The sequence below is a fragment of the Camelus bactrianus genome, chromosome X (genome assembly GCF_048773025.1).
Source record: "Camelus bactrianus isolate YW-2024 breed Bactrian camel chromosome X, ASM4877302v1, whole genome shotgun sequence".
Taxonomy (NCBI): domain Eukaryota; kingdom Metazoa; phylum Chordata; class Mammalia; order Artiodactyla; family Camelidae; genus Camelus; species Camelus bactrianus.
Window position 1 is genome coordinate 29,975,053 of NC_133575.1, and position 25,242 is coordinate 30,000,294.

Consider the following 25,242-nt stretch of genomic DNA (forward strand, 5'->3'; position numbering starts at 1 on the left):
TCAATTTGTTAAAATGTCAGTTCTCCCCAGACTGATTTATACATTAAGCTCAATTCAAATCACAGTCTCAGGAGGCTTTTTAAGTAGAAATTAACAGACTGATTCTAAAATGAATATAGAAATGCAAAGGTCCTAGAAGATCAAAAACAACTTTGAAAAAGAAAAAATTGGAGGAATAGCACTCCTTGTATTGAAGATTTATTAAAAAGCTACATTAATGAAGGTAAGAGTGGTACTGGCATAAAGTAGACAAATAGATCAATGAAACAGAATAAAAAGTCCAGAAATAGGCCCAGACGTATAATGTCAATTGATTTCTGATAAAGGTGCAAAATGCAGTACAGAAAGGATAGTCTTTTCCTTTAGTGCTGTAACAATTAAATATTCATATGCCAATAAAAAACTTTGATCCATACCTCGCACTAAAGACAAAAGCATTAATTCAAAAAAGACAACATTCCAGAATGTAAAACATAAAAATATAAAATATCTAGAAGCAAACATAGGAGAAAATCTTAGTGACCTTGGGTAGGCAAAGATTTCTTAGATATGACACCAAAAGAATAATCCATAAAGGAAAAAATAACATTAAATGGACTTAATCAAAACTAAAAATGGCTGCTCTTTAAAAGTCAACGTTAGGAAAATGAAAAGACAAGCCATAGATGGCGAGAAAATATTTGCAAATCACACATCCAGCATATATAAAAAACTCTCAAAACTTCATAATGAGAAAATAAATAACCTCACAAATTTGAAAAAGACAATCCACCGAAGTAGATATACGGCTGGCAAATAAGCACAGAAAATGATGCTCAACATCATTAGGGAAATTCAAATGAAAACCGTAATAAGAACACTATATACTTTTTAGAATGGCTAAAATTGAAGACTGACCATATGTACCAAGTGTTGGCTAACCCACTTTGTTGACTCACATTGGATTTATAACCTGAGCTCAAAATAAACCTTTGTTATGTTAAACAATTGGCTTTAAGGTTAATTCGTTATCATAGTGTAAACTGGTCCATTAGGGTTCAAGTAGGAGAGCAGAACCACTGTAAGTGACACGGAATTTAAAATTTATCAAAGGATTAGACCTTAGGCAATTGTGGGAACTGGTGGGGAATATGGTGATGAGCCTGAAGTCACTGTAGGTAGCAGGGCTGGAAAAGCTGAACATGCGGTGGGAGAGAGCAAGGACAAACTGGAACCTGCGAGGACAAAGTGGACACCATCTGTTATTACCATCTCCAGCTCCAAGGATGTGGGTGACATGCAGAGATTGGCATCTTTTGTCATGGAGCTGCATATGCATGTGGCTCAGAACTTGAAGAAGCTGAGGGAGATCAGGCCATTGCTGAAGAACCTGTCAGCCCAGCTGCTGTCCGGTGCTAAGAAGGTAAGCCAGCCTGTCAGTGGCAATGCACACACTCTGCAGTATTGCCCGGCATCTTACACTGACCTTCAGAGAATAATTACTACTGAATCTCTTGTGGCCAACTAGAAACCAGAACCACACAAGGAAGGACATTCTGAGAAACACAGTTCTGGGGTTAGCTAAGTCGACACAGTACAAAGCCAATATGTAGCCTAACAATACAGACCCCAACAGGGATGGCAATGGGACACTCAGAAGAGGACTTAGCAACAGAACTTGGATAACACAACAAAGTGAAACAAGACAGGATCAAAATGAAGACCATTTTATTAGCCACACCTGGCTAAGGATATTCATCAATTCTTCAGAGAGAGAAAAAAAGGCAGACGTAGGAAATTAAATAATTATAGTGCTGTACACAATTTACAGTGATTAAAAGAACAGGTTTTGTAGAAACAGACTCATAGACATAGAATCCAAACTTGTGGTTGCCAGTGAGGAGGAGGGTGACAAGGGACAGACTGGGGGTTCGAAATCTGTAGATACTGACAGGCATATGTAGAATAGATAAACAAGATTATATTGTATAGCACAGGAAAATGTATACAAGGTAGCTCGCAGCGAAAAAAAAAGTGACAATGAATATATGTATGTTCATGCATAACTGAAAAATTGTGCTCTACACTGGAATTCGACACAACATTGTAAACTGACTATAACTCAACAAAAAAAATAAAATAAAAACACTTGAGATAAATCTCCATAAAAAAAAAAAGAACAGGTTTTGTAAAGCTAGAAATCCATTCAAAAGCTGTGTGTTTTTATGCAAGTTCATTATCTTCTCTGTGACTCACTTCTACATTTGAAAATCTGGATAATAAAACTCTTCTCATAGGCTTGTTATGAAGATTAAATGACTTAATAAAGCAAAACAGTGTGTGGTGCATCAATGCTTATTAAATGTTAATGTTATGATTATGGTGTGTAATTGTGCTTTAACTTTATAAGGAAGTAGATACACTGATGATTGTCAGTAAATTTCTGGATCGTCTTCATGAAGTTCTGAGTGAAATTCTTGCTCCATGTGTTATGTTATGTACGAGGTAGATGCCTCGAATGGGAGTCTCTGCCTGACAGTTGTAGCCAAGATTCTGGCGTCCAGAATGGGGAAAACCACATCTGCAGAACACTTCGCATTCAAGAAAGTGTCTCATCTATACCTCATAAACACAAATTATTACCATTTCTATATATTTATGTCTTATCAACACAGGACTTCTGACAGGAAAACAATCTACTCATTCCAGAGAAAGCAAAAACTGTCTACTTTTGAAAAAAACTCTTCTAAAATCTGCCCTCTGTGTTCAGTGGAAACTTCTCAGCTAAAGTCAAGGTATTCAAGCAAGTGAGACTGCAGTTTATCAGACTCAATTCTGGATCTGGGATGATTTTCACTAGAATGTGTGTACTTGTGTTTGAATGCGTACGCGCACGTGCGTGTGTGTGTGAGAGAGAGAGAGAAGCTTTTTATCAAATCAGAGTTTGTATTTAGCAGATTTTCACAGCCAATTTGGTTGATTGCATTTTGCTATTTTAAAACAGTCAGTACCTTTTGGGAGGAAGGCCTAGGGAGCCATGATTATGCAAGACCAAACTGGCTAAGAAAGTTTATAATAGAACCATCTCCTTCATAACCTAGATGTGGCTGAGCCTTTCCAATTTCTGTTATCCCAAAGAAAAGAAGTCTTTAATGATATATAAAATATCTTGGACTTGCATCCTATTGAGTGTCATGTCTGGGTTCTTTCTACAGTCTCCTGGGTAGTGAGTGGGGCTCTTCTCTAGTACCTGGTGGTTGTGGACCATTCCATGCCATGGTTCACAAAAGAGGCTGAATCTGTCCTCTTGTCTGTAGCAGAGCCTGTAAGGAAAAAATCTTACCCCAAGTTCCCTTCTCTTTCTGGCCACACTGTTCAACCTAAACTAAATCAATGTAGATTTTTTTAAACTGAAGGATCATCGTGGCAAAGACTTCTGTTTAATAATAGAACCGTGATTTCTAGCTAGGCACGTTGCTTCCCAGAATAAAGGACTCTGTCTCCTGCCTCTCTCTTCCTGTAGAAACAGGATAAAGTTTTAGCCAATGGGATTTGGTGGAAGTGGTGTATGCAACTTTGGGGAAAGCTGTTTAGGAGCTGACTCAGTTGGAGGTGGGGAAGGGCCTTTTTGCTTTTCTTTCATTTTCTTTCCTAGACTACATCTGTAATGGCTGGAGTTCCAGACTTCACTTTGGGACACAGGATGACTTTAAGGACAGAAGAAGCCACATGGTGAGAACGGCTGAGCAAAAGTTAGGATGATTTTAGATCCCTATGACTTTGTGGATTTGTCATAACAACTGTAGACGGTCGACCTGTGAACTTGTTTTATGCAAGAGAATAAACCATTGTGTTTTAAGCTACTATATTTGAATCTCTATTACTACTACTTGAATGCAATTATTGATACAATTAGGAAACCTTAGAAGGTTAGTTACCTCCTAGCTCAGGACTTTGCCAGGATAGAGCCCCCTGTGGATCCTCCTTCAGCTCCTAATCTAGCTTTCCCATCTCAGGTTGGTGACAACTGACTAAATTCCAATCCCATCTGATTGCCTCATTCCTTTCTACAGGAGGAATTTAACCCCTGGGTTCCTTCAAGCACTGAGCAGTATCTTTAGTTTCAGCTAGCAGACCTGGACAGGGAGTTGTTTGCTCCAGAGCAGTCTCAGTTTTATGGATGAGGATGACTCTGGATTATCCAATTCTAATTTAAACACTTCATCAGTGAAAACTGCAAAGTTGATGGCCCATTTAACTATGTCGCCCACTGTGCCAGTTTAGGTCCCCTGGAAAGCAGGTGCCAATATGGAATTAGATGTGTAGGAGATTTATTGAGGGTAACACCTGTGAAGGATAAAGGGGAGAGGATGAAAACTCACAGATTTGCCAGATAGAAACGATGGACTTGGTTTGTAACAGATGGGGAAATCTTCTCAGCTTTGCTAGTCCAAGGTTGAGGTCCTAGTTTGAGGTAAATGTTGATTATAGCCAGATATTTAAAGGGGAGATCCTGAAATCACTGAGCCATTGAAGAGCTGAGATACCACCCTCATGGGCTGCCAAACTAAAAACACTGGGGAGACCCAAAAGATCCTGGGAAAAGTGAAAGCCAAGGGAAATATGAGAACTGGCTGCAGGTCTGAATGCAGTCCTTAATCATGGCACAGTTCAATCAGCAGAGGGTGGAAGCCTTATGAGCTCAACTGTTTGAACACAACTTCAGCCAAGTTAACTGGCTAACCAACTAAGCTATTCAGACACAGAGGCAACCTTAGGGAAGTTGGGCTAAAATGTAAAAATAATTAAAAGTCTGAACAGAGACATCAGTAGCTGTATACTGGGAGCAAGGTGGGATGGTGGGGGTTAGGGGTGGGGGAAGACAGATTCTGCAGTTTTAAGTTCAAACAAGTTACTACACACCAAACAAACAACCATACAGAAGACTTTCAGAAAATTAAACCAGTCTAGAGTTATTAGAATGTATTATATAAAATATTACCTAAAGTGTCCACTTTTAAGCCAAAAATTACTAGGCATACAAAGAAACTAAAAAGTGTAACCCAAACTCAGGAAAAAAGTAGTCAATAGAAACTGACTCTGAGTGGACCCAGATATTGGATTTAGCAGAGAATGTCTTCTAAGCAGGTGTTAAACATTTGTTTAAGGAATTAAAGGAAACTATGTTTAATAAATTAGTAGAAAATATGGTAATGAGCCAACAAACAGGGAATCTTAATGGAGAAATAAAAATCATAAAAAAGAACCAAACGAGAATTCTAGAGTTGAAAAGTACAATACCTAATGTGAAAAATGTTAAAGGCTGTTTAAAATATCAGTTTGGTCAATTTCTTTTAAGTTCTATTTTTTGGCAGGTAGAGAGGATAAATTACTAGTCTTTTCCTACTAAAACAAAAGCTATTTCTAAAAGGCAGTGAAAATTATTTTCAAATGTTGCTTATGTTTCTACTTTCTTTTTTCCTGAAAAGTTCTGAGGTGGTTAATAACTAATTGTTGAAATATTAAAACAATTTGCCAACTCCATTGAGCCTTACACAGATATAATAAGAACTTTTCCTGAAGTAGTTTTTGGGAGATCAGATTTTTGCCCCAAGATTTAGAGGGTTTGCCTGGCTATTTTATCATTGATAAAATCATTTATATTATTTTCAGAAACTTGGACATGAAAGGAAAGTGTACTGTGCTTGTATTATAAAGTCAGATTCCTTCAGTTTCTTCAGCTATGCTTAAATCCACATAGTTCAGAGGGAGGGTTCATGTCTCTCTGTGTTATCTGGGTTTCTATTTCTCTTCAACCTTGGCCATTTCAATGCCTGAAAGGCCTCCTTTTAATGTCTCTTATGGTTTATGAAATGTCACATTTCTTCCAACTTCTCAGTGTTCTCTCTTACGATCATTCTCCTCAGTGTTGGACATCAATTCTGAGGAGAGTGCTCTGCTAGGCCTCCTTCTGTGAGTGCACAATCTACGGCATGGGGAATTTTAGGGCACAAGTGACATACAGGCTTGCAAACACACTCACTGCCTAGCTCACATTGATTTTATCAGTTTACCCATACTTCTTCCTCCTTTTCTTATTGCTTTACTCACACATTGCCTGAGTCCTGTGTCTTATATTTCAATCCTTGATGGAAGTAAACTTTGCTGGTGTTCTAAATAAACAAATCCTGCCACTAAGAAGTCATAACCCTACAATGTAGTTCTGACACTGACCTCATGCTGAAGACTGAGGTGTGGTCTTTTGGAGTGCTTTCTCTTCTGACACCTGAAAATACTTACTTTGATGTATTTGTGGCTGGAGTAAATCCTTTATTAATGATTGTGAAAGATGGCCAAAACACTATCCAATTATGTTACTCTAGTCAGCTTTTCAGGAAGGAGGAGGCATAAAATCCCTTGTAAGCCATCTCTTCTTGGAAACAAAACTTGCTTTCAAATCAATGCAAATGCAGTCTGTTACAAACATAGGAAACAGACAAAATGTATTGATTATTCCATTTGTTTCATGTTCAGGCCCTTCTATGAAAATAGGGGGTAAATTCCTGTCTCAGTAGATCATAGACATTTTCTATTTTTGTTTCTTCCTCTTTCTACATCTTCCCACACATACAAATGCTGCTGCAATCACTACCAAAGCCAAAGAATCACTTTTCTGGTACTTAAGTGGAGAATGAAGAATGGGATAAGGTTACACTCCATGTGTGTACTCTTCTTGGAGTACCTCTGTGATGCTCACCACACTGACTACATCCAATTTATCATATGCGCTAAGATACATGGTACACGTTATAGACATGTAGAATATTTTTATATACTGTAACAATGAATGTGTAATGAGTGAAATTTTCTTTAATCCACACGACTGTCTGTGTGAGAGGTAGGAAGGGAGGAAACACATCTATGTGGCTCTTCACTGAATACTCTGGAGAGGAACAGAGGTGAAAAATAAACCCTGGAGGACGAGACCATTCACTGCGATACAAGGGAAATAATCAGGGGTGATGTCAGCAGGTCCTTGTGATTAAAAGCAAGAATTGGGGGGGGGAGGCCTCCAAAGTCCAAATTAAACACTTTTATGTATTTTCCAGTATTCTTAGTAACACACAACTATGCTTTGGAAACTTGGCTTTTTATGCTGTTGAAAATGTCTTAGAAAGAGTTTTAAATTTTAAAAAGTATAGAGTATTCCATGGTCCTTCACTCTTAGTTCTGAAAGTACATGGATATGCCCTCCATTGGCACATGGAGTAAGTATATTCAATTGTGTTGAGCCCTTGTTTTCCTAGACTCACAATTAGCCTACACTTTTCAATTTTCCTCGTAGTAAGTTGGGCCTTTGCCAGTGAACGCCACTGGAATGTGGACATAAGTGATATATACAGCTTCCAGGTCTGGAGGATGCCAAGACTCCAAGGAATACTAAAGCCACCAAATGGTAAGAGACAAGGTTCCTAAATTACTGTGTGGGGCAAGGTCATGTACATACCATTTGTGTATTTTGACAAAACCAAGAAATTAACACTCAGCATTAACTCAGATTTGGAGAGTCTTTGTTACAAAAGTTAAACTACCTAGACTAATACAACTAGTATCTTTCAGAGAAAACAATGTGGAAATTTCTTCTATTATAATAGTTTGCTTGTGATAGATAACATTCTGAAGTTCTGTAGTAATTTGTCAGTTCAAATCAATTATTCTCCACTTGCTATTATATCACAATTACCTTAGAAGCCATTTTAAAAGCCATGTCCAGCCCTAGCCTTGACCTAGTTAATCAGAACAAGGTAGGTTATAGGCAGTGATACCTGAAAACCTTCCCTGCGTTTTACATATACCCTTAGTTAAGAACCACTACTTTAAGATAACCCAAATTTTACTTTTAGATCAAAGGTTAGATTTTCAAGTCTCATTATTTTAAGTCCATATAATTTACTTGACTAAATTGGGTTTTTTAAAAAAGTATATTCTGATTATATTTTTTAAATTAATATAATAAAATTGACCTTTACTGGGTGGACAATTTTTATAATGTATAGTTTAAGGCAGTATCACCAAAATCAGGATACATAACAATTCCATCACTCCAAAAACACTGTCTCATACTATCACTTTGTAGTTATACCCTCCTCCTACCTCCATCCATTGCAATCACCCAAGGTCAGCAGAAGGAAGGAAATAATAAAGATCAGAGAGGAAATAAATAAAATAGATACTAAAAACAATTTAAAAGATCATCAATAAGTCAAAGAGCTGGTTTTTCTGAGAAGATAAACAAAATTGACAAACCTCTAGCCAGGCTCACCAAGAAGAAAAGAGAGAGGATCCAAATAAAATAAGAAATGAAAGAGGAGAAATAACAACCAACACCACAGAAATAAAAAACCAATCATAAGAGAATACTGTGAACAGTTATATGCCAACAAATGGACAACTCAGAAGAAATGAACAAGTTTCTAGAAACATACAGCCTTCCAAAACTGAGTCAAGAAGAAGCAGATAATTTGAACAGACCGATAGATCACTAGAAGTGAAACAGAATCTGTAATAAATTCCCTGCAAATAGAAGTCCCAGAACTGGATACCAAATATACAAAGAACAACTTATACCTATGCTTCTTAAACTATTCTAAAAGATTGAGGAGGGAACACTCCCAAATTCATTCTAGGAAGCCACCATCATCCTGATACCAAAATCAGATAAAGACACTACAAAAAAGAAAATTACAGGCCAATAACTTTGATGAACACAGATGCAAAAATACTCAACAAAATATCAGCAAACCAAATCCAACAATACAAAAAAAAGGATCATACCCCATGATCAAGTTGGATTAATCCCAAGGTCACAAGGATGGTTCAATATATGCAAATCAATCAATGTGATATGCTATATTAACAAAAGAAAAGACAAAAGCCACATGATCATCTCAATAGATGCAGAAAAAGCATTTGATAAAATTCAACATCCATTCATTATTAAAAAAAATCTCACCAGAGTGGGTATAGAGGTAACACATCTCAACATAATAAAAGCATTTATGGCAAACCCGCAGCCAACATAATACTCAGTGGTGAAAAGCTGAAAGCCTTCCTGCTAAATTCAGGAACAAGACAAGGATGCCCACTCTCACCACTTCTATTCAACATAGTATTGGAAGTCCTAGCCACAACAATCAAACAAGAAAAAGAAATAAAAGATATCCAAATTGGAAGGGACCTGGTGAAACTGTCACTATCTACAGATGATACGATACTTTATATACAGAACCCTAAAGACTCCACACAAAAATGATTAGAACTAATAAATGAATTCAGCAAGGTAGCAGGATACAAGATTAATAAACAGAAATCTGTTGCATTTCTTTACACTAACAATGAAATATCAGAAAATGAAAGTAAAAAAAAATTCCTTATAAAATCACATCAAAAAAATAAAACCCTTAGGAATAAACCTGACCAAGGAGGTGAAAGACTTACATGCTGAAAACTATAAAACACTGATATAGGAAACTGAAGATGATTCAAAGAAATGGAAAGATATCCTATGCTCTTGGATTGGAAGAATTAACATTGTTTAAATGGCCATACTACCCAAAGCAATCTACAGATTTATTGTGATCCCTATCAAATTATCCAGGACATTTTTCACAGAGCAAGAACAAATAATCCTTCAGATGGAATCACAAAAGACCCAGAATTACAAAAGCAATACTGAAGAAAAAGAACAAAGCTAGAGGCATAACCCTTCCAGACTTCAGATAATACTACAAAGCTACAGTAATCAAAACAGCATGGTACTGGCACACATGTGTGTGTGCGCGTGCACAGAATACAGAGCCCAGAAATAACCCACATGCTTATGGTCAATTAAGCTATGATAAAGGAGGCAAGACTATACAATGGAGAAGAGACAGTCTCTTCAACAATTGGTGCTAGGAAAGCTAGACAGCTATATGTAAATCAATGAAATTAGAACACTGCATCACATCATATACAAAAGTAAACTCAAAATGGTTTGAAGACCTAAATATAAGACACGACACCATAAAACTCCTAGAAGAGAACATGGATAAAACATTTTAGGACATAAATCATAGCAATATTTTTTTAGATCAGTGCCCCAAGGCAAAAGAAATAAAAGCAAAAATAAACAAATGGGACCTAATAAAACCTTAAAGCTTTTGTACAGCAAAGGAAACCATCAACAAAATGAAAAGAGAACCTACAGAATGGGAGAAAATATTTGCAAACAATGCAACCAACAAAAGGTTAATATCCAAAATATACAAACAGCTCATATAACTCAGTATCAAAAAAAAAACCTAATAAAAAAAATGGGCAGGAGAACTAAACAGACATTTCTCCAAGAAGACATATTGATGGCCAACAGGAACATGAAAAGATGCTCAATACGGTTAATTATTAGAGAAATGTAAATCAAAACCAAAATGAGGTATCACCTCACACCAGAGTGGCTATCATCAAAAAATATACAAATAATAAATGCTGGAGAGGGTGTGGAGGAAAGGGACCCCCCCACACACTGTTGGTGGGAATGTAAATTGGTGCAGTCACCATGGAGAACAGTAAGGAGGTCCCTTAAAAAACTAAGATACAGCTACTATATGACCTAGCAATCCCATTCCTTGGCATATATCTGGAAAAGATACACATACCCCAATGTTCATAGCAGAACTATTTACAATAGCCAACACATGGAAACAACACAAGTGCCTATCAACAGATGATTGGTTTAAAAAGCAATAACCACATGCAATGAAATATTACTCAGCCATGAAAAAGAATGAAATACTGCCATTGCAGCAACTTGGATGGACCTAAAGAATATCATACTAAGTGAAGTCAGACAGAGAGACACAAATACTTTATGATATCACTTATATGTGGAATCTACAAAATAATACAAATGAACCTATATACAAAACAGAAACACTCAGACATAGAAAACAAACTTATGGTTACCACAGGGGAAAGGGAGGAGGGGAAGGATAAACTAAGAGATTTACTATACAGCACAGGAACTCTATTCAATATCTTGTAATTCTGAACAAATTACTTGTAAAGATTGCTTCTGAGAAACTTCAAAAGGTTTTCTAGAATATATAAAATTTTTTTTCACCTTGGTGATAGATGTTTACCACTGAACCACATAAGATTTCTCTTAAAATAAAAACGTATGCCTGTACATCGCTTAAAGTTAGATCAGCTCTCTAGTCCACTGCTGACCTTACCTTTAAGATATCTCATCTGTCATAATATACATATTATACATACCAGATGAAAATGAAAGCAAGTGGAACTATTTGGGAATGTAGCTTGGCCTGGTCAGATAAGATTTCCTGTTGTAGTTTTGTAAATAATTTTAGGGTTAGTATAACATTTCCTGACATTTCAGTGATTAGGATTGTGTATTAACATTGTGCCAAAGTCGCCATCCATCACAATTGTTGGAGTGACTGCTTACTAAGCCTGTTTGTGTGTTGTCTCTTAACTTTCAAGTGGCTTCTTCCAGCAGAAACATCTTAGTTCATTCTCTTCAATACAGTTGTACTCCATTATCCCCTCCCAACTCTCCACATTCCCAAGAAGGCTTAGTATGCATGTGTATGCAACAACAAAAAATTACCTTCTTGGTAGAATGATCACTTTTCTAATTAATTCTTTAACTCTCATTTTCTGCTTAAATCTGAGGTCAAATTAGGGAAGATTACAATTGAGATCAATTCAGGGCCTAATTAATTTTTTCAACATATTCTCCTTGTAAACAATTTTCTCTTGCCAAAATAATGTACTCTGTTTAAAACAGAGGTCACACAAGTTACTCTCTTTGGGCCAAATAGGGCCTGCAGCTAGGGTTTGGCTGTTTATATGCATGCATGAATGCCTGCACACGTACACGAATGAGTTGTCTATGTAAAAACCCAAATGTACAGCTTCTTTTTAAAATGGCCGAGGGTCTGGCAATATTGGGCCCAGTACTGAGAAACAGCAGTTACCAGCTAGAACAGACAGGCAGCAGCTTCAATATGATTATCTGTTTAGCCTCTGAAAACACTTCAGTTATGTGATCTCTGGTTTAAAGGCACTTTGTTTGTTCAATTTAATCAAATATCCTCCTCATTCCTGAGATGAAGACTTTCCAACCTTCTGATTTATCTCCTCTTTTCGCTTATTGATTTCTTATTCTTACAAGGTAAAAAAAAAAAAAAAGTAAAGCGCATTTTAAAGTTCTGTCTAAAAAGATACTCTAAGCTTTTTAAAGAACTTACTATCAGCTGAAAAATCTTTAAACCATGTGCCCTGGCAAAAGGAAATTTTAAGGATGGAAATATTTTCCATTTTGGTAGCCTCACAACATCCAAGCAGGCAGAAAACTGTTTAATTGAAGTTCAGGAGCATGATAAAGAAATCAGCCTGGTTTTATCCTCAAATAATTATTCAGTCTCATCTCTACTCGTCTCATTCTACTGTCACTTGGGTCTCCCATGGGTAGAGGTCTGTGATAATAACTTTGGCTTCATTCTGAAGTCCTAACCCCCAGTACCTCAGAACTTGGAAACTGGGCCTTTAAGGAAGTAATCAAGTTAAAATGAGGCTATTACAATGGTCTCTAAGCCAACATGACTGGTGCCATTTTAAAAAGGGGAAATTTGGAAATGGAGATAGACATGCACAGAAGATAATGTGAAGATACATAAGAAGAATGTCATGTGAGGACACAGGATTGGAGTGATATATCCACAAGTCAAAGAATGCCTGAAGCCACTAGAAGTTAGAGAGGCACGGAATGTCTCTAGTGCCTTCAGAGGGAGCATAGCCTGGCCAAGACCTTGATTTCAGACTTCTGGCCTCCAGAACTGAGACAATAAATTTCTATTGTTTTTAAGTCACTGTTTATGGTAGTTTGTTACAGAAGCTCTGGGAGTTGCCATCGAGAGGCCCTTTCTCAGAATAAAACTGACACTGGTTTCTATTGCTGCATAACAAATTACCATAAACATAGTGGATTAAAACTACATATATTTATTACCTCATAGTTTTCATGGGTCAGGAGCCTGGGTACTGCTTAGCTAGGTCCTCTGCTCAGGGCCTCACAAAGCTGCAGTCAGGGTGTCAGCCAGGGCTGTGGTCTAATCTGAGGACTGGGTTCCTCTTCCAGGCTCATTGGTTGTTGGTAGAATTCAGTACCTTGCAATTGCAGGATCGAGGCCTTCAGATTCTAGAAGTCTCTCACCCTGGCACATGGCCCTCTTCATAATGTGGCAGTTTGCTTTTTCATGGCCAGTAGGAGAGCATCTGTATTGCTTTGAATTGCTGACTTCTTCCACCTTAGGTATCTAGAGCTTTTTTGAAAGGGCTCACCTGATTAGGTCAGGCCCACCTAACTTAAAGTTAACTTTATATAAATTTATAAAATTATATCTGCAAAATATTTCACTTTTTCCATGTAATATAATATAAGCAATGGAGTGATATCTCATCATATTCACTGCCCTCCCCTACACAGTCAAGGGGAAGGTACTATTCAGGGCAAGTACACCAGCAGGTAGGTACCTTGGCGGCCATCTTAGAATCCTGCCTATCACAACTGGGATGTCTTAGCACTATTTGTGAGTTTCACTTCGACTTGGTTCCTACAGTTTATATTTTGGCAAAGTACTTTTACAATACTGTACCAGTACTATAGTGGCAATGGTAAATTTTTAAATTAAATTTACCTTTAATAAAATTAGAATTCCACTAAATGTAATATTTACATAGGAGACTGTTTTGTAAGATTTCAAAATCACATCTACTCTACACCCTTACAGTCCTTGTGAATGAAAAACAAAGATGGGGCTTTTTTCCTTTTCTTTGTTTAAATGGGGTAATGGTCACTGTGACTGAATAAGAAAATGTTGCAGTCAGAAGCTAGAATGGGAAAAATGAAGGTAGTTTGCTCCATTAAGTAAGTAGCACCTGTGAGCACAGGAAAGCAACATTTCTATCAGGTCAGACACCACAGCTTTACCCTTCCTATTCCTTGTGGCAGAGCACCGTGTCATGGAGCCAACCTTGGTAACCACTGTCAATGCTAGAGACAGGTGAAAGGAGCAAGCCTGGCTGTGTCTGGTTCCCCTATGGTGGCGCTCTGTGGCATGGTCTAACAGTGCAGATTATACCACATAATCTACAATGTTTTCATGTCAGATCACCTCTCTAAAGGGAGAAGCCGGAAGCAAAGAAATTTCAACAGTTTCTCCACAAGGATGTGCTGTTTATACAGTTACCCTGATATTTTTTTTACTCAGAGGTAAATGCACTATGCATCTTTCAGTATTTTAAAATTAGATTTTTTTGCCCTCATTTTACCAACTGATAACTCTAAGTACCTGCAAATTTTATTCATATTCACCCATTCAAATAGGGTGAATATGAATAAATAAATATATCTGGTTTAATAAACCAGATATAGTTTATTAAAATATGTTCATTCAAAACAATTTTGACTCAGTTTTTGAGAATTGCAAATATGTTAAAAATTGTCACAGTGTCATGAGATTGCAAATATTGCCTTATGAAATTATAAAGAAGTAGAATTGTTTAGTAAAAACTATGAAATATCTTAACTTTCACATATAAAAATATATTTTATATCACAACACTGACCAGTTAAAGCCACAACACTTGAAGGAGAGTTTGAGATACACATATTTTGAAACTGCTTCTCAAAAATATCGGTATTTAAATAAATATCAAAACTGGTCGTACTATTCAAACCAAATAAAACATATTATTAAGTTATATCTTTAAAAGTTTATCAGAAACTTTCCTTTAGAACGCAAATGTTGTTTTCAAGTATAAATTACAATGTGTTTGGTGACCATGAAACATAACTATATATTCATAGTATTGTACAAGATTTTGACCTTCTCTCCGTATTTGGGGGTGAGGTGTCCTGATGATTTTGCCCCATGTCGTTCTGGTTAGCATCTTTCTTATTGGCTTTAAAAGCTATTTGATCTCCTATTGGTTTTATCTCTGGAAGCAGGTCATTATTATTCTGCATACTTTTCTGACTTGTCAATGACATCCTTTTAAAGAGGAAAATCTAGGAAAAAATGCACAAAAAGAATTCATTTCAGTAAGTGAAATGTTCACTTAATAGTATTTAGGGGGTATAATTTTCAACAAGTCTTAACATATTTCATCATATCTTTACGGGACACCACAATGGTACATTCTCAGCCTCCACCAGCCTTTTTTCTTTTACCAATCACAATTACGACTCTTCCCTAAAATAAGACCTTTCTGGGTTTACCCTTCAACACTATCAGCGCTTTGGTAATATGTTATTATTTTTATTCAAAGAACAAATTTAGTATTTTACTTTGTTTTGCTACAAGAGGAAAAAGATGAAAACCAGGATATTATAGAGGAGGACATACATCTACATTCCTGAAGATCACAACTCTGGCAAAATGTTAGTGCTGCTGAATGATGGCAGTGGGAGCCCCAGGGGTCTGAGTAGGCAGTTGGATATATGGATCTGCTCCTCAGGGGAGGCCAGGGCTGTGGACAGGCAGAGTGCAGGTAATAGCTGAAGAGATGAAAGTAGACCCCATAACCCAGGGATTCCAGGTGGGTAGAAGAGAGAGCAGTAAAAAAGAGAGTGAGGAAAAGCCAAGTGTGAAAGGAAGAGAGCCAGAACTGGGGACTGAGCTTTGCAGGAACAAAATCAGGAAAAACAGGCAGCTCAGATGTCAGGGGAGGAAGATATCAAGAAGAAAGTGGCCTACAAGACATATGCAGGAGACATCAAGGAAGACGATAACTAAAAAGTTCCAAGTGATTTGAGCCCTTTGAGGATTTAGCCACACAGAAAACAAGACTTCTAAAGAGTGACAATCCAAATAATGGTTTTGACAAGATGCCAAAAACAAAAACAGCTGAGGACTTGGCTCCTTCAGAAATTGAAATGGTGCTACTAATAATAACTTACCTTTAGCCTTAAAGAATGGAGGAATTAGAGTGAAAAGTTTTAACCCAAAAAGTCAGTGTCTAGAAAAAGAGTCTATGAACTAAAATGGAAGAACTTCTGTTCCTGCTATTGTGGAGGAATACACATCTTGAAAAATTCTGCCATTACAAAATTCCAAGAAATGCTTAAGAAGTATACAAAAGAGAATTTTATAATGTGTAGCTAAGCTCACATAAAATGAAAGGAAATTCCTGTAGGCCAAAAAATGAAGAGGGAGCAGGAAGCCTCAGAGATGAGATGAGTATTGAAATGGCATATACTGATCTTATAACTTCAAGTCTTGGATTTTAACAGATTTGATCTCACAAAATATGGAAAATTAGAACTGAGACCCTTCCCTACATAAAGTAGGTAACCTCTAGGGACTAGGCCTTTAATGTAAGTCCACCTACAAACATTGAGAGATAACAAAATAACATGTCTCTCTCAGCCTAACAATGTTTTCCTAATGTGAGCCTGGGGTTCACATCTACATTACTGGTGTGTGTGGGAAACCCTTAACTGAGACATTAAATGAAAGTGGTCCTGGAATGCTAACAGCCAGGGGAGCTAACAGAGACTAATACAAATTCTCTATGGATGAATTTACCCTAATCTAAGCTTTAAAGAATTTCCACAAAAAGTCCTGGTTCAACATGAACTCACAATCCAAATTCCAAAACACAGAAGGAAACAAGACACTGTTAGCAAGTCAGACAAAGCAACAAACAGATTTAGGCTCTGAAGGATGTCTGACATTGGAATAACTAAATACAGAATATAAAATAAGTATGCTTAAATTATTTAAAGGACTAGAATAAAAACCATGAGCATAAAACAAGATACTAGTTTGTAAAAGATCAGACTGATTTGAAAAAGAATCAAAATAGAATTTCACTTCAAAATGTGAAAAATATAATAACTGAAATTAAAACTCAATAGGTAGGTTAAATGGCAGATTAGTCTCAGCTGAAAAGATACTATGAAACGGACAAGCTCTGAAATTCCCCCAAATATCACTTAGACAAAGAAAATATGAATATTTAAAAGACACAACAGAATGAAAAGTTTGATTATACTGGAGTTTGAAAGAAGAAAGAGGAAATACTCAAAAATGGATGAGAATTTTCTTAAAATGATGAATGATATGAATTCTCAGATTCAAGAGTCATAATGGATTAGAAGAAAGTTAAAATTAAAAAAACTCACACCTAGGTATCTCATAGTGAAATGAAGCACATCGAAGACAAACAAACAATGTAAAAAGCATCCAGAGAGAAATGACAGTTTATATGCTAAGTTATCAGCAATTATACTAAAGCAAATTTCTTAATAGCAACAATGGGAACAGATCCTAAAAGAAAATAACTGTCAACCAGCCATACTATCATTAATTTTCAAGTGAATAGAAACTGAAAAAGTTAACTAAGGAAGAAATTTATGACAGTAACTACCAAAGGATTTCTTCAGGAACAATAAAAAGCATTCCAGAAAGGACATCTAAGATATGAAAAGAACAGTAAATAAAGAAACTGGTATAACAAATAATGATACTGGATTGATGAGGCTAAAAAATTTTTTAAATACTTGATACAATAACATGTAAAATGAGAAGTGATGATAGGAGAGAAAACTCTTCTAAGATCCTGGTATTATTTGGGAAAAAGAATACTAATTAACCTTAGATTTTAGGTATACATGTGCTCCTGGAGAATGTCATTCTAAGTGAAGTAAGACAGAAAGCGAAAGAAAAATACCATATGAGATCGCTCATATGTGGAATCAAAAACACAAAAACAAAAAACAAAGCATAAATACAAAACAGAAACAGACTCATAGACGTAGAATACAAACTTGTGGTTGCCAAGGGGGTGGAGAGTGGGAAGGGATAGATGGGATTTCAAAATTGTAGAATAGATAAACAAGATTATACTGCATAGCACAGGGAAATATACACAAGATCTTATGGTAGCTCACAGAGAAACAAATGTGACAATGAATATATATATGTTCATGTATAACTGAAAAATTGTGCTCTACACTGGAATTTGACACAACATTGTAAAATGATTATAAATCAATAAAAAATGTTAAAAAAATAAAACACAAGTAAAAATGAAAGAATAAAAACTAGTACAGCTGTATCAATATCAGATAAAATAAACTAGCATTTTTTAAGAGACAAAGAAGAATACTACCAACAGTAAGATGATAACTTAAACCTAATGGAATCAATAATCAAATTAAATATAAATGGTCTACATGCTCCAATTAAAAGGCAGATATTTTCAGATTAGATAAAAAAGCAACATCCATTTATATGCTGCCTAAAACAAGTGAACTTCAAATGTAAAATCATAAATGGGTTAAAAGTAAAAGAATATTAAAAGATGATAACTCTCATCAAAAGAAAGCTAGAGTGGTTATATTAATATCAGGTCAAGTAGATTTTAGAGTAAAGAATATTATTGGGGATAAAGAAGGTCATTTCATAATGATGAAGGGGTTAATTAATTAAGAGGATATAACAAATCCTAAACATTACAGAACCAAATAACAGCTTTAAGATACATAAAGCAAAAATTAATAGCAGTACAAGGAGAAACAGACAATTCTACAATTATAGTCAGGGATTTTAATACTCTTCTTTCAATAACAGATAGAACAAGCAGACAGAAAATTAGGAAGGATAGAGAATACCTGAACAACACTGTTAACCAACCTGATCTAACTGACATTGATAGGACACTCTACCCAACAACAGTAGCTTCTCAAACTTGTTCTCAAAAGAACATTTACCAAGATAGACCTGATTCTGGGCCATAAAACATGTCTCAATAAATTTAAAAGGAATCAAGTCATACTAAGTATGTTCTCTAATCACAATGTGATTAAATTAGAAATTAGTAACATAAAGATCACTTGAAAAACTCCTAAACAGGTTGAACAGGGGAAATTAAATAACTCATGAGTCAAAGAAATCAAAGGGGAAATTATAAAGTATTTTGAACTGAATGAAGATAAAAACAACATATCAAGTACTTCAGGGGAAATTTATAGCACAAAAGGCCTATTATCAGTGACCTAAACTTCCATGGTAAGGAAAATTCAACAAAATGTTGCTAAAGGAACTTTGAGAAGACATCAATAAATAAATAAAGAGAAATTTCATGTTCATGAATTATGAGTTCATTAATTCTTCCCAAATTCATATGAAGAGTCAAAACAATCCCCAAACAGAATCCCAGCAGGCATTTTTTTTCCCAATAATTGACAAACTGATTGTAAAAATTCACATGGAAATACAAAGGGTATAGTATAGTCAAAATAAGTCTGAAAAGGAGCAAAGTTGACTAACAGTTCCTGATTTCAAGACTTATAAGCTTCAGTAATCAAGACAGTGTGGTACTGGCACAAGATAAACAGATCGAAGGAACAGAATAGTCCAGAAACAGGCTCACATATAAAAAATCAATTTATTTCTGGCAAAGGTATGAAGGCAATATAGTAGAGAAAATATAGCCTTTTTATTTCAACAAATGGTGCTAGAACAATTGGATGTCCATATGCAAAAATAATTTCAATCCACACCCTTACCATATAAGAAATTAACTCAAAATGGAATACTACTCAGCAATATAAAGGAATGAATTGCTGATACATGCATGGATGAATCTCAGAACAGTTATGCTGAGTGAAGGAAGACGAACCAAGAAAAAAAGAGTACACAGTATAGGATTTCATTTACATAAAAATCTAGAACATGTAAAATGTAGGATGACAGAAAACAGATCAGTGATTTGCTGAGTATGGCAGGGGGCTGGGGGTGTAGACAGGGATCACAAAGAGCCACAGAGAACCTCCTGCTGATAACGGCACTGTTCACTCTCTTGATCGTGCTTGATTATGCTTTCACAAGTGTATATTTATGTCAAAACTAATCAAATTATATACTTTAAATATGTATAGTTCATTTCAATTATATCTCAATAAAGCTATTTTTAAAAATGCAGGGGAGCAATTATTGGGTAGGTCTGAAAGAGGCTGTCTCAGGTTTTAAGCCTGGGAAAAACTGACAGTAACAGAAGACCATATACCATATACCATACCTCAGAATTCCCTCACTATAGAGGAAAGCCAACTGTGTACCTGAGGCAAACGTGCTGAGTTGTTCTCCCGTGGTGAACAAAGCGTAGCATCAGAGAGAAGGCAGTTTCCAGGAAAGGCAAGAATCCATAGGCATAATTTTTCGTGGAGAAATTCTCACTTCAGTCTCATATTTATGGTAGTGGCAATGAATAAGAAATCTACTGACTGTGAACTGGCATGGGGAACTATCTAGGAATCTGCCATGTTCTAGCTAGTTTCTGAGGGATGGCACTGGATTTTTAACATCTGTGACCATAGCATTCAGCCTTGTGCCTGGCACATAAGAGGCACCCAGTAAATATATACTAAATAAATACATGAAAAAATTAATTCCATGATGGGAAGAAATTATTTTTAATATCCGAAAAATTTACTGCTTTTTTCATTAGCTTACTTAGGTGGAAATTAAGCCAACAGCACATTTTCCTTAGTGGCTAACTGTGGATCCAAATTTGCTACAGCTTGGAAAAGCAATATTTGGTAATTTCCAGATATAGCAATCATTAAAAGATCTCTGCTGATGATTAAAATCATGGGTCCTAACTTGGCTATCTGAAACATTTAAAATCATCCAAACAAAATTCAAAGGTGAATTCTGTCTTGTAGACACCAAGAGTGTAATTTTTTCTTTTCTTTTTTAAAGATTATCTTTGGAGTGACTATCTAATTAAGGGATGGAATGCAAAGTTTCAAACATGTTTATTTTGATATGAGTTAATGCATCATTTATTTTCCAAGATTTAAAAATAGTTTGATTTGTTTGGCTTAGATGGTGTAAATAGGTTAGAGATATTGTAGATTAAAAAACATCATGTGGGAATGACTGAAGAAAACCTCATCCAAATCATCTATTTCCTATTTAAAATATGCAGAATAACAGACTATTCTTTAAGTAGGAAATATATTATTACTGCTTGACTTTTTAAATATAATTTTCATAACTTTTTGTTTCTTTCCTTTAACCAAGGAAATGTGTACTTACTGAAATTAATTTTTCCATTAGGTATAAATGAGAATTTAAGCAGAATCAAAGTTTAAGACCAAATTCTTCAGCCTGGCACTCTGTATCCTGGCCCGACCTCACCTTTGTGCCATGGACTTGCAGGGTTCCCTGCTTGGCCTGCTGCCACAGGTGTGTGCCACCTGACTCCCACACAGCATTCTTTCCCTGGCTCAGCCCTCCCCTGTCCTGTGCATCCAAATCTACCACCTAAGGACAATGCTGAAGACTGGAGAACCTAAAAAGTTCCTGAAACTTGATCACGTATTCTAGAATATGCATTTTGGTCAGAGGTGTATTTCAACTATTTTTCCTGCTGCTTCACTTCACTTTTCCTCTTCCTGAGGTTCTTATGTCTCCTGACTCCTTTTCTTTTCAACCCTCTCCCACATATTTGACTTTCTTTTCCAGAGTCTTTCCCTGAGCTCATAATTGGAAAAAAGTTTTCACAGGAACGCTATGAGTAGAGTAAAATATCTGTTAAATGTTCTGCTCTACTTGACAGAGAATATAAAATGTCCCTAAACTTTGATGAAATGTTTTGGTGTTATATGTTATAATTCTAAGAATAATAATAATTCTGAAGTGTCCTTTGAGCCAGTCAGAGATATCTTTTGGGTATGGTAATCTAAACTTACAATTTTATAAAGGTAAAATGGTCATGAAGTAATTTTTAGTAAAAGATAACAATACAGAGATTTGGGCTAAAACAACTTTTGAAATTTCTGAAGTAATTCTGAAAGGAATTTCAGAGTGGCATACACCCAAAGACAGGCTGTTTGCTACTCTAAAGGCGGCTCCTGGTTTTACCTTCATCCTTTCCTTTTTTTTTAACCTCCTTACATTTTACAATTCGTTGTCAACCAAAAATATTTATGGAGCATTTACCATGTACCAGGAACTGTGCTAAGTGCTAAGGACACACTGGAAAGCAAAACAGAAAATAGTTTCTGTCCCCATGGAACAGAAGGCCAGTGGGGAGACAGAGAAATAAAGTAAATAAAAATACAAATGACTATGTGTTTGTAAATTGTGATAAATAAGTGGAAGGAGAGGGGAGGGTATAGCTCAGTGGTAGAGTGCATGCTTACCATGTATGAGGTCCTGGTTCAATCCCCAGTACCGCCACTTAATAAACAAACAAACCTAATTACCTCCCCCCTCATGCAAAAAAGAAAAAAAGGATAAGAAAAGGGTATTATGTGAGAGAATAATAATGGGACATAATTTATATAAGTGCAGCTGTTCACAAAAGGTCTCTGTGTGGAAATAACATTTAAGCTGAGACCTAAAGTTGAATAGGAATTAACAAAGTTGTTCATTTTTCTTCTCTTCCATGTTTCCTCCTAACACTTCCACCTGGAAATTTGATTTCATGATTAAATACAGTTCTTCTGCAAGTGGGAAGAGTAACTTACTTCCAAGAAGAAGAAATGTATCCATCAGACTTTTAACAACTCCAAAACAGGTATTAGTCAGGAGAGACTGGAGTAGCATGTTGTAATGTTTTCTAAGCACAATCATCTTTATTTTTTTCATTCATCCTATGTTTTGGCTTTGCCTTACTCACTTCTAGATTCTCAGGATATTATACTGTTATAATTTAAGCAATAGAGTTCTTTTACATACCTTTTATTGTATGATGAATCAGCATGGATGGGGTGATTGAAAGGAACATGCTATTACATTTTGGCAGAGCAACCTAACTCCTAATCTAAAGTCTAGTAAGTAAATATGCACATTAAAATGTGAAACATCACCTGAAATTCTTCGTATGTTCCTGGGCCATAAAAACTCATATTACAGGAGTTAAATTATGTATATCACTATACAAAAAGTACAAGAAGCAATTCAATACTTTGGCCTTAACACTAAAATGAAACATTCATTTCACTTACCTTCTTTGATTTTTTCATGTCTTTACTTGGTGTTGATTCGCTATCTTCCAGGATTTCTGAAGAACTGCTCTGTGCACGATCACGCATATTTCCTACAATAGGATATATTTAGAAATATTCTTTCTAACTAATGAGAAAACGAAAAGTCCTGATGCTTTCAGTGAAACGCTGTCAACCCTGAATTATGGGGTAACACTAAAGAGTAGTGAACAAGGTCCACTGCGTATTTCTTGAAAAGTTGAGGCAAAAAATCCCATAATGACCTGACCAATATTATATTTAGATGCCCAGTACCCAAATAGAGCAAAGGTAACAGTAAATGTTTTGGAAGACTTCTGTAAAATATAAATTACCTTTTTTAAAAATTAACCTAATTGTAATGAAATTATCTGTACCCAAATGGACATGCTATTTTTTGGTGTTTCAAATTAATCCACATGTAATATAGTTGACTAATGATCTCTAAAATATACCCATGAAGCATATGCATTCTTCTAATTTCATATTATCAACGACTTAAATCTTATATTTAATTTCTTTTTAACAGGCTATATGCTAAGAATAGTTAGAGATGGCAAATATTTTAACATTTTCTTTAAGATATTCTGAAATTTACTACTCTTTCTGCAGAAGTTAGAAGGAAAAAAGTATTAGGGGAACTACTCCTTCTTCTGCTTAAGTTCAGATCAGCTATCCACTACTATGGCTATCTTGTTATTTGTAATGAGAACATGTGGAAACATAATATAGGGGTCGTACAGCAAAAACAATGATGATTTAGGTGTAGAAACTGTAGGATTCAAAGGCAATCACAATCTCCTCTGTTTTGTGGCACCTGCTCTCTGACATCAAGAGCGAGGCTTAGGAAAGGACTCCTCTGAAATGTCTGTGGTGAGATCAGAGACTCAGGTCTGGGCGCTGGGGGAAATAACTGGATGGCATGCTGTGGCTACAGGCCATCCTGGACATTGGCGATGGGGACTGGCAGTGCTCACCAGACATATAAATTGAGATCTAGGACAAAAGCCCAACTTAGTAATACTGATTGAAAAGGAAAAAAAAGTAGTAAAAACGTTGTTCTAAACCACTTAACACTGACACATGAGCAGCCATGAGTGATGCGAATATTTTTATGTGAAGAAGCTGTGGTGGTTATCAATGAGAACACATAAGCCTGTGCCACATATCTCATAGCTTATTATGATGGTCACATGACAATAAAGTATAAAATAGAATTCATGTGTGTAAGCTATACTCAGTTACAGCACATATATGTAGATATATATCTATATGTACATATGGATACCGTATGTCATGTATCTAGCCTTTTTAAAAGTATGCTTTTGAAGTCAAATATGCTCACACCTTTTGGATTTTCATTGTATTCATGAATGGCCCGTTCCTCTTGTTTGGCTTTTTTGTCCTATAAACAATAAGAAACAATATAATAAAAAACATATCTGTGCCGGGCTAGAAAACCAAGTCTTGGTTTTAAGCAGGGTTCTAGAGTTGGCCTCTAGCTAACAACATAAACATGTGACAGTTACTTCTCTTTGCCGGACTCTTGCCTTAGATGCTGAGTGATTGGTAATGTCCCTCTTAGCTTAAAATTGCATGATTAGCAAAAATTATATATTCAAGAATTCTACTCAGAGAGGATTCAGGAACATTAATTGTTGTATGAATTAGCTCAACATTTTATAATCAAATTGGAGTTTAATGAGTTCTATGCTAATTTAGGGACCACCCTAACTGGAACGTATAAATGTTCCTTATAAAACAGAATGTTTCTCTCCCTCTGAAAGAAAACAGTAACTGCTAAGACATGTTTTTTTCTCAGTGAGAGAAAGGAGTCTTGGAAAAAGAAGGAATCAAGGAAGAGAATGAGCTCTGTAGCACAATACCATTTCATAAATTAAAAATACATAGACACATAACAACAATACATGTTTTACAAGTACACATTCAAATAAAAGGACAAGCATGTGTCAATGGTTTCTACGTTAGGGAAAAGGGGAATGGGGCTCAAAGGGAGTCAATTTAAATAAAGAGAGAAGAGCCTCACACAGACCAGTGATGATGATGTTTCATCAATGAGAAGGCATGATTAACTCAGTGCTCTTTGCAAGAGGTCCAAAAAATGAAAATGAAGATGAATCAATGCAGTATCATTC

General features: G+C 35.9%; 1 protein-coding gene across 5 annotated transcripts in view; it reads right to left on the reverse strand.

Annotated features, from left to right (window-relative positions):
• Positions 1-1,940: 1,940 nt before the first annotated feature.
• Positions 1,941-25,242, reverse strand: part of RPGR (retinitis pigmentosa GTPase regulator) — a 66,700-nt gene continuing 43,398 nt past the window's right edge. For 4 of the 5 annotated variants that reach the window (XM_074358845.1, XM_074358847.1, XM_074358849.1 and 1 more), the window contains 3 exons: positions 24,434-24,491; positions 23,069-23,160; positions 14,632-15,112 (listed from right to left, as the gene is read on the reverse strand). In XM_074358845.1, the coding sequence (XP_074214946.1) occupies positions 14,906-15,112; positions 23,069-23,160; positions 24,434-24,491 (357 nt within the window). In that variant the 3' untranslated portion in view covers positions 14,632-14,905. Of the gene's footprint in view, positions 6,454-14,631; positions 15,113-23,068; positions 23,161-24,433; positions 24,492-25,242 lie in introns of those variants that run through there. The other variant, XM_074358846.1, reaches the window with a different exon arrangement.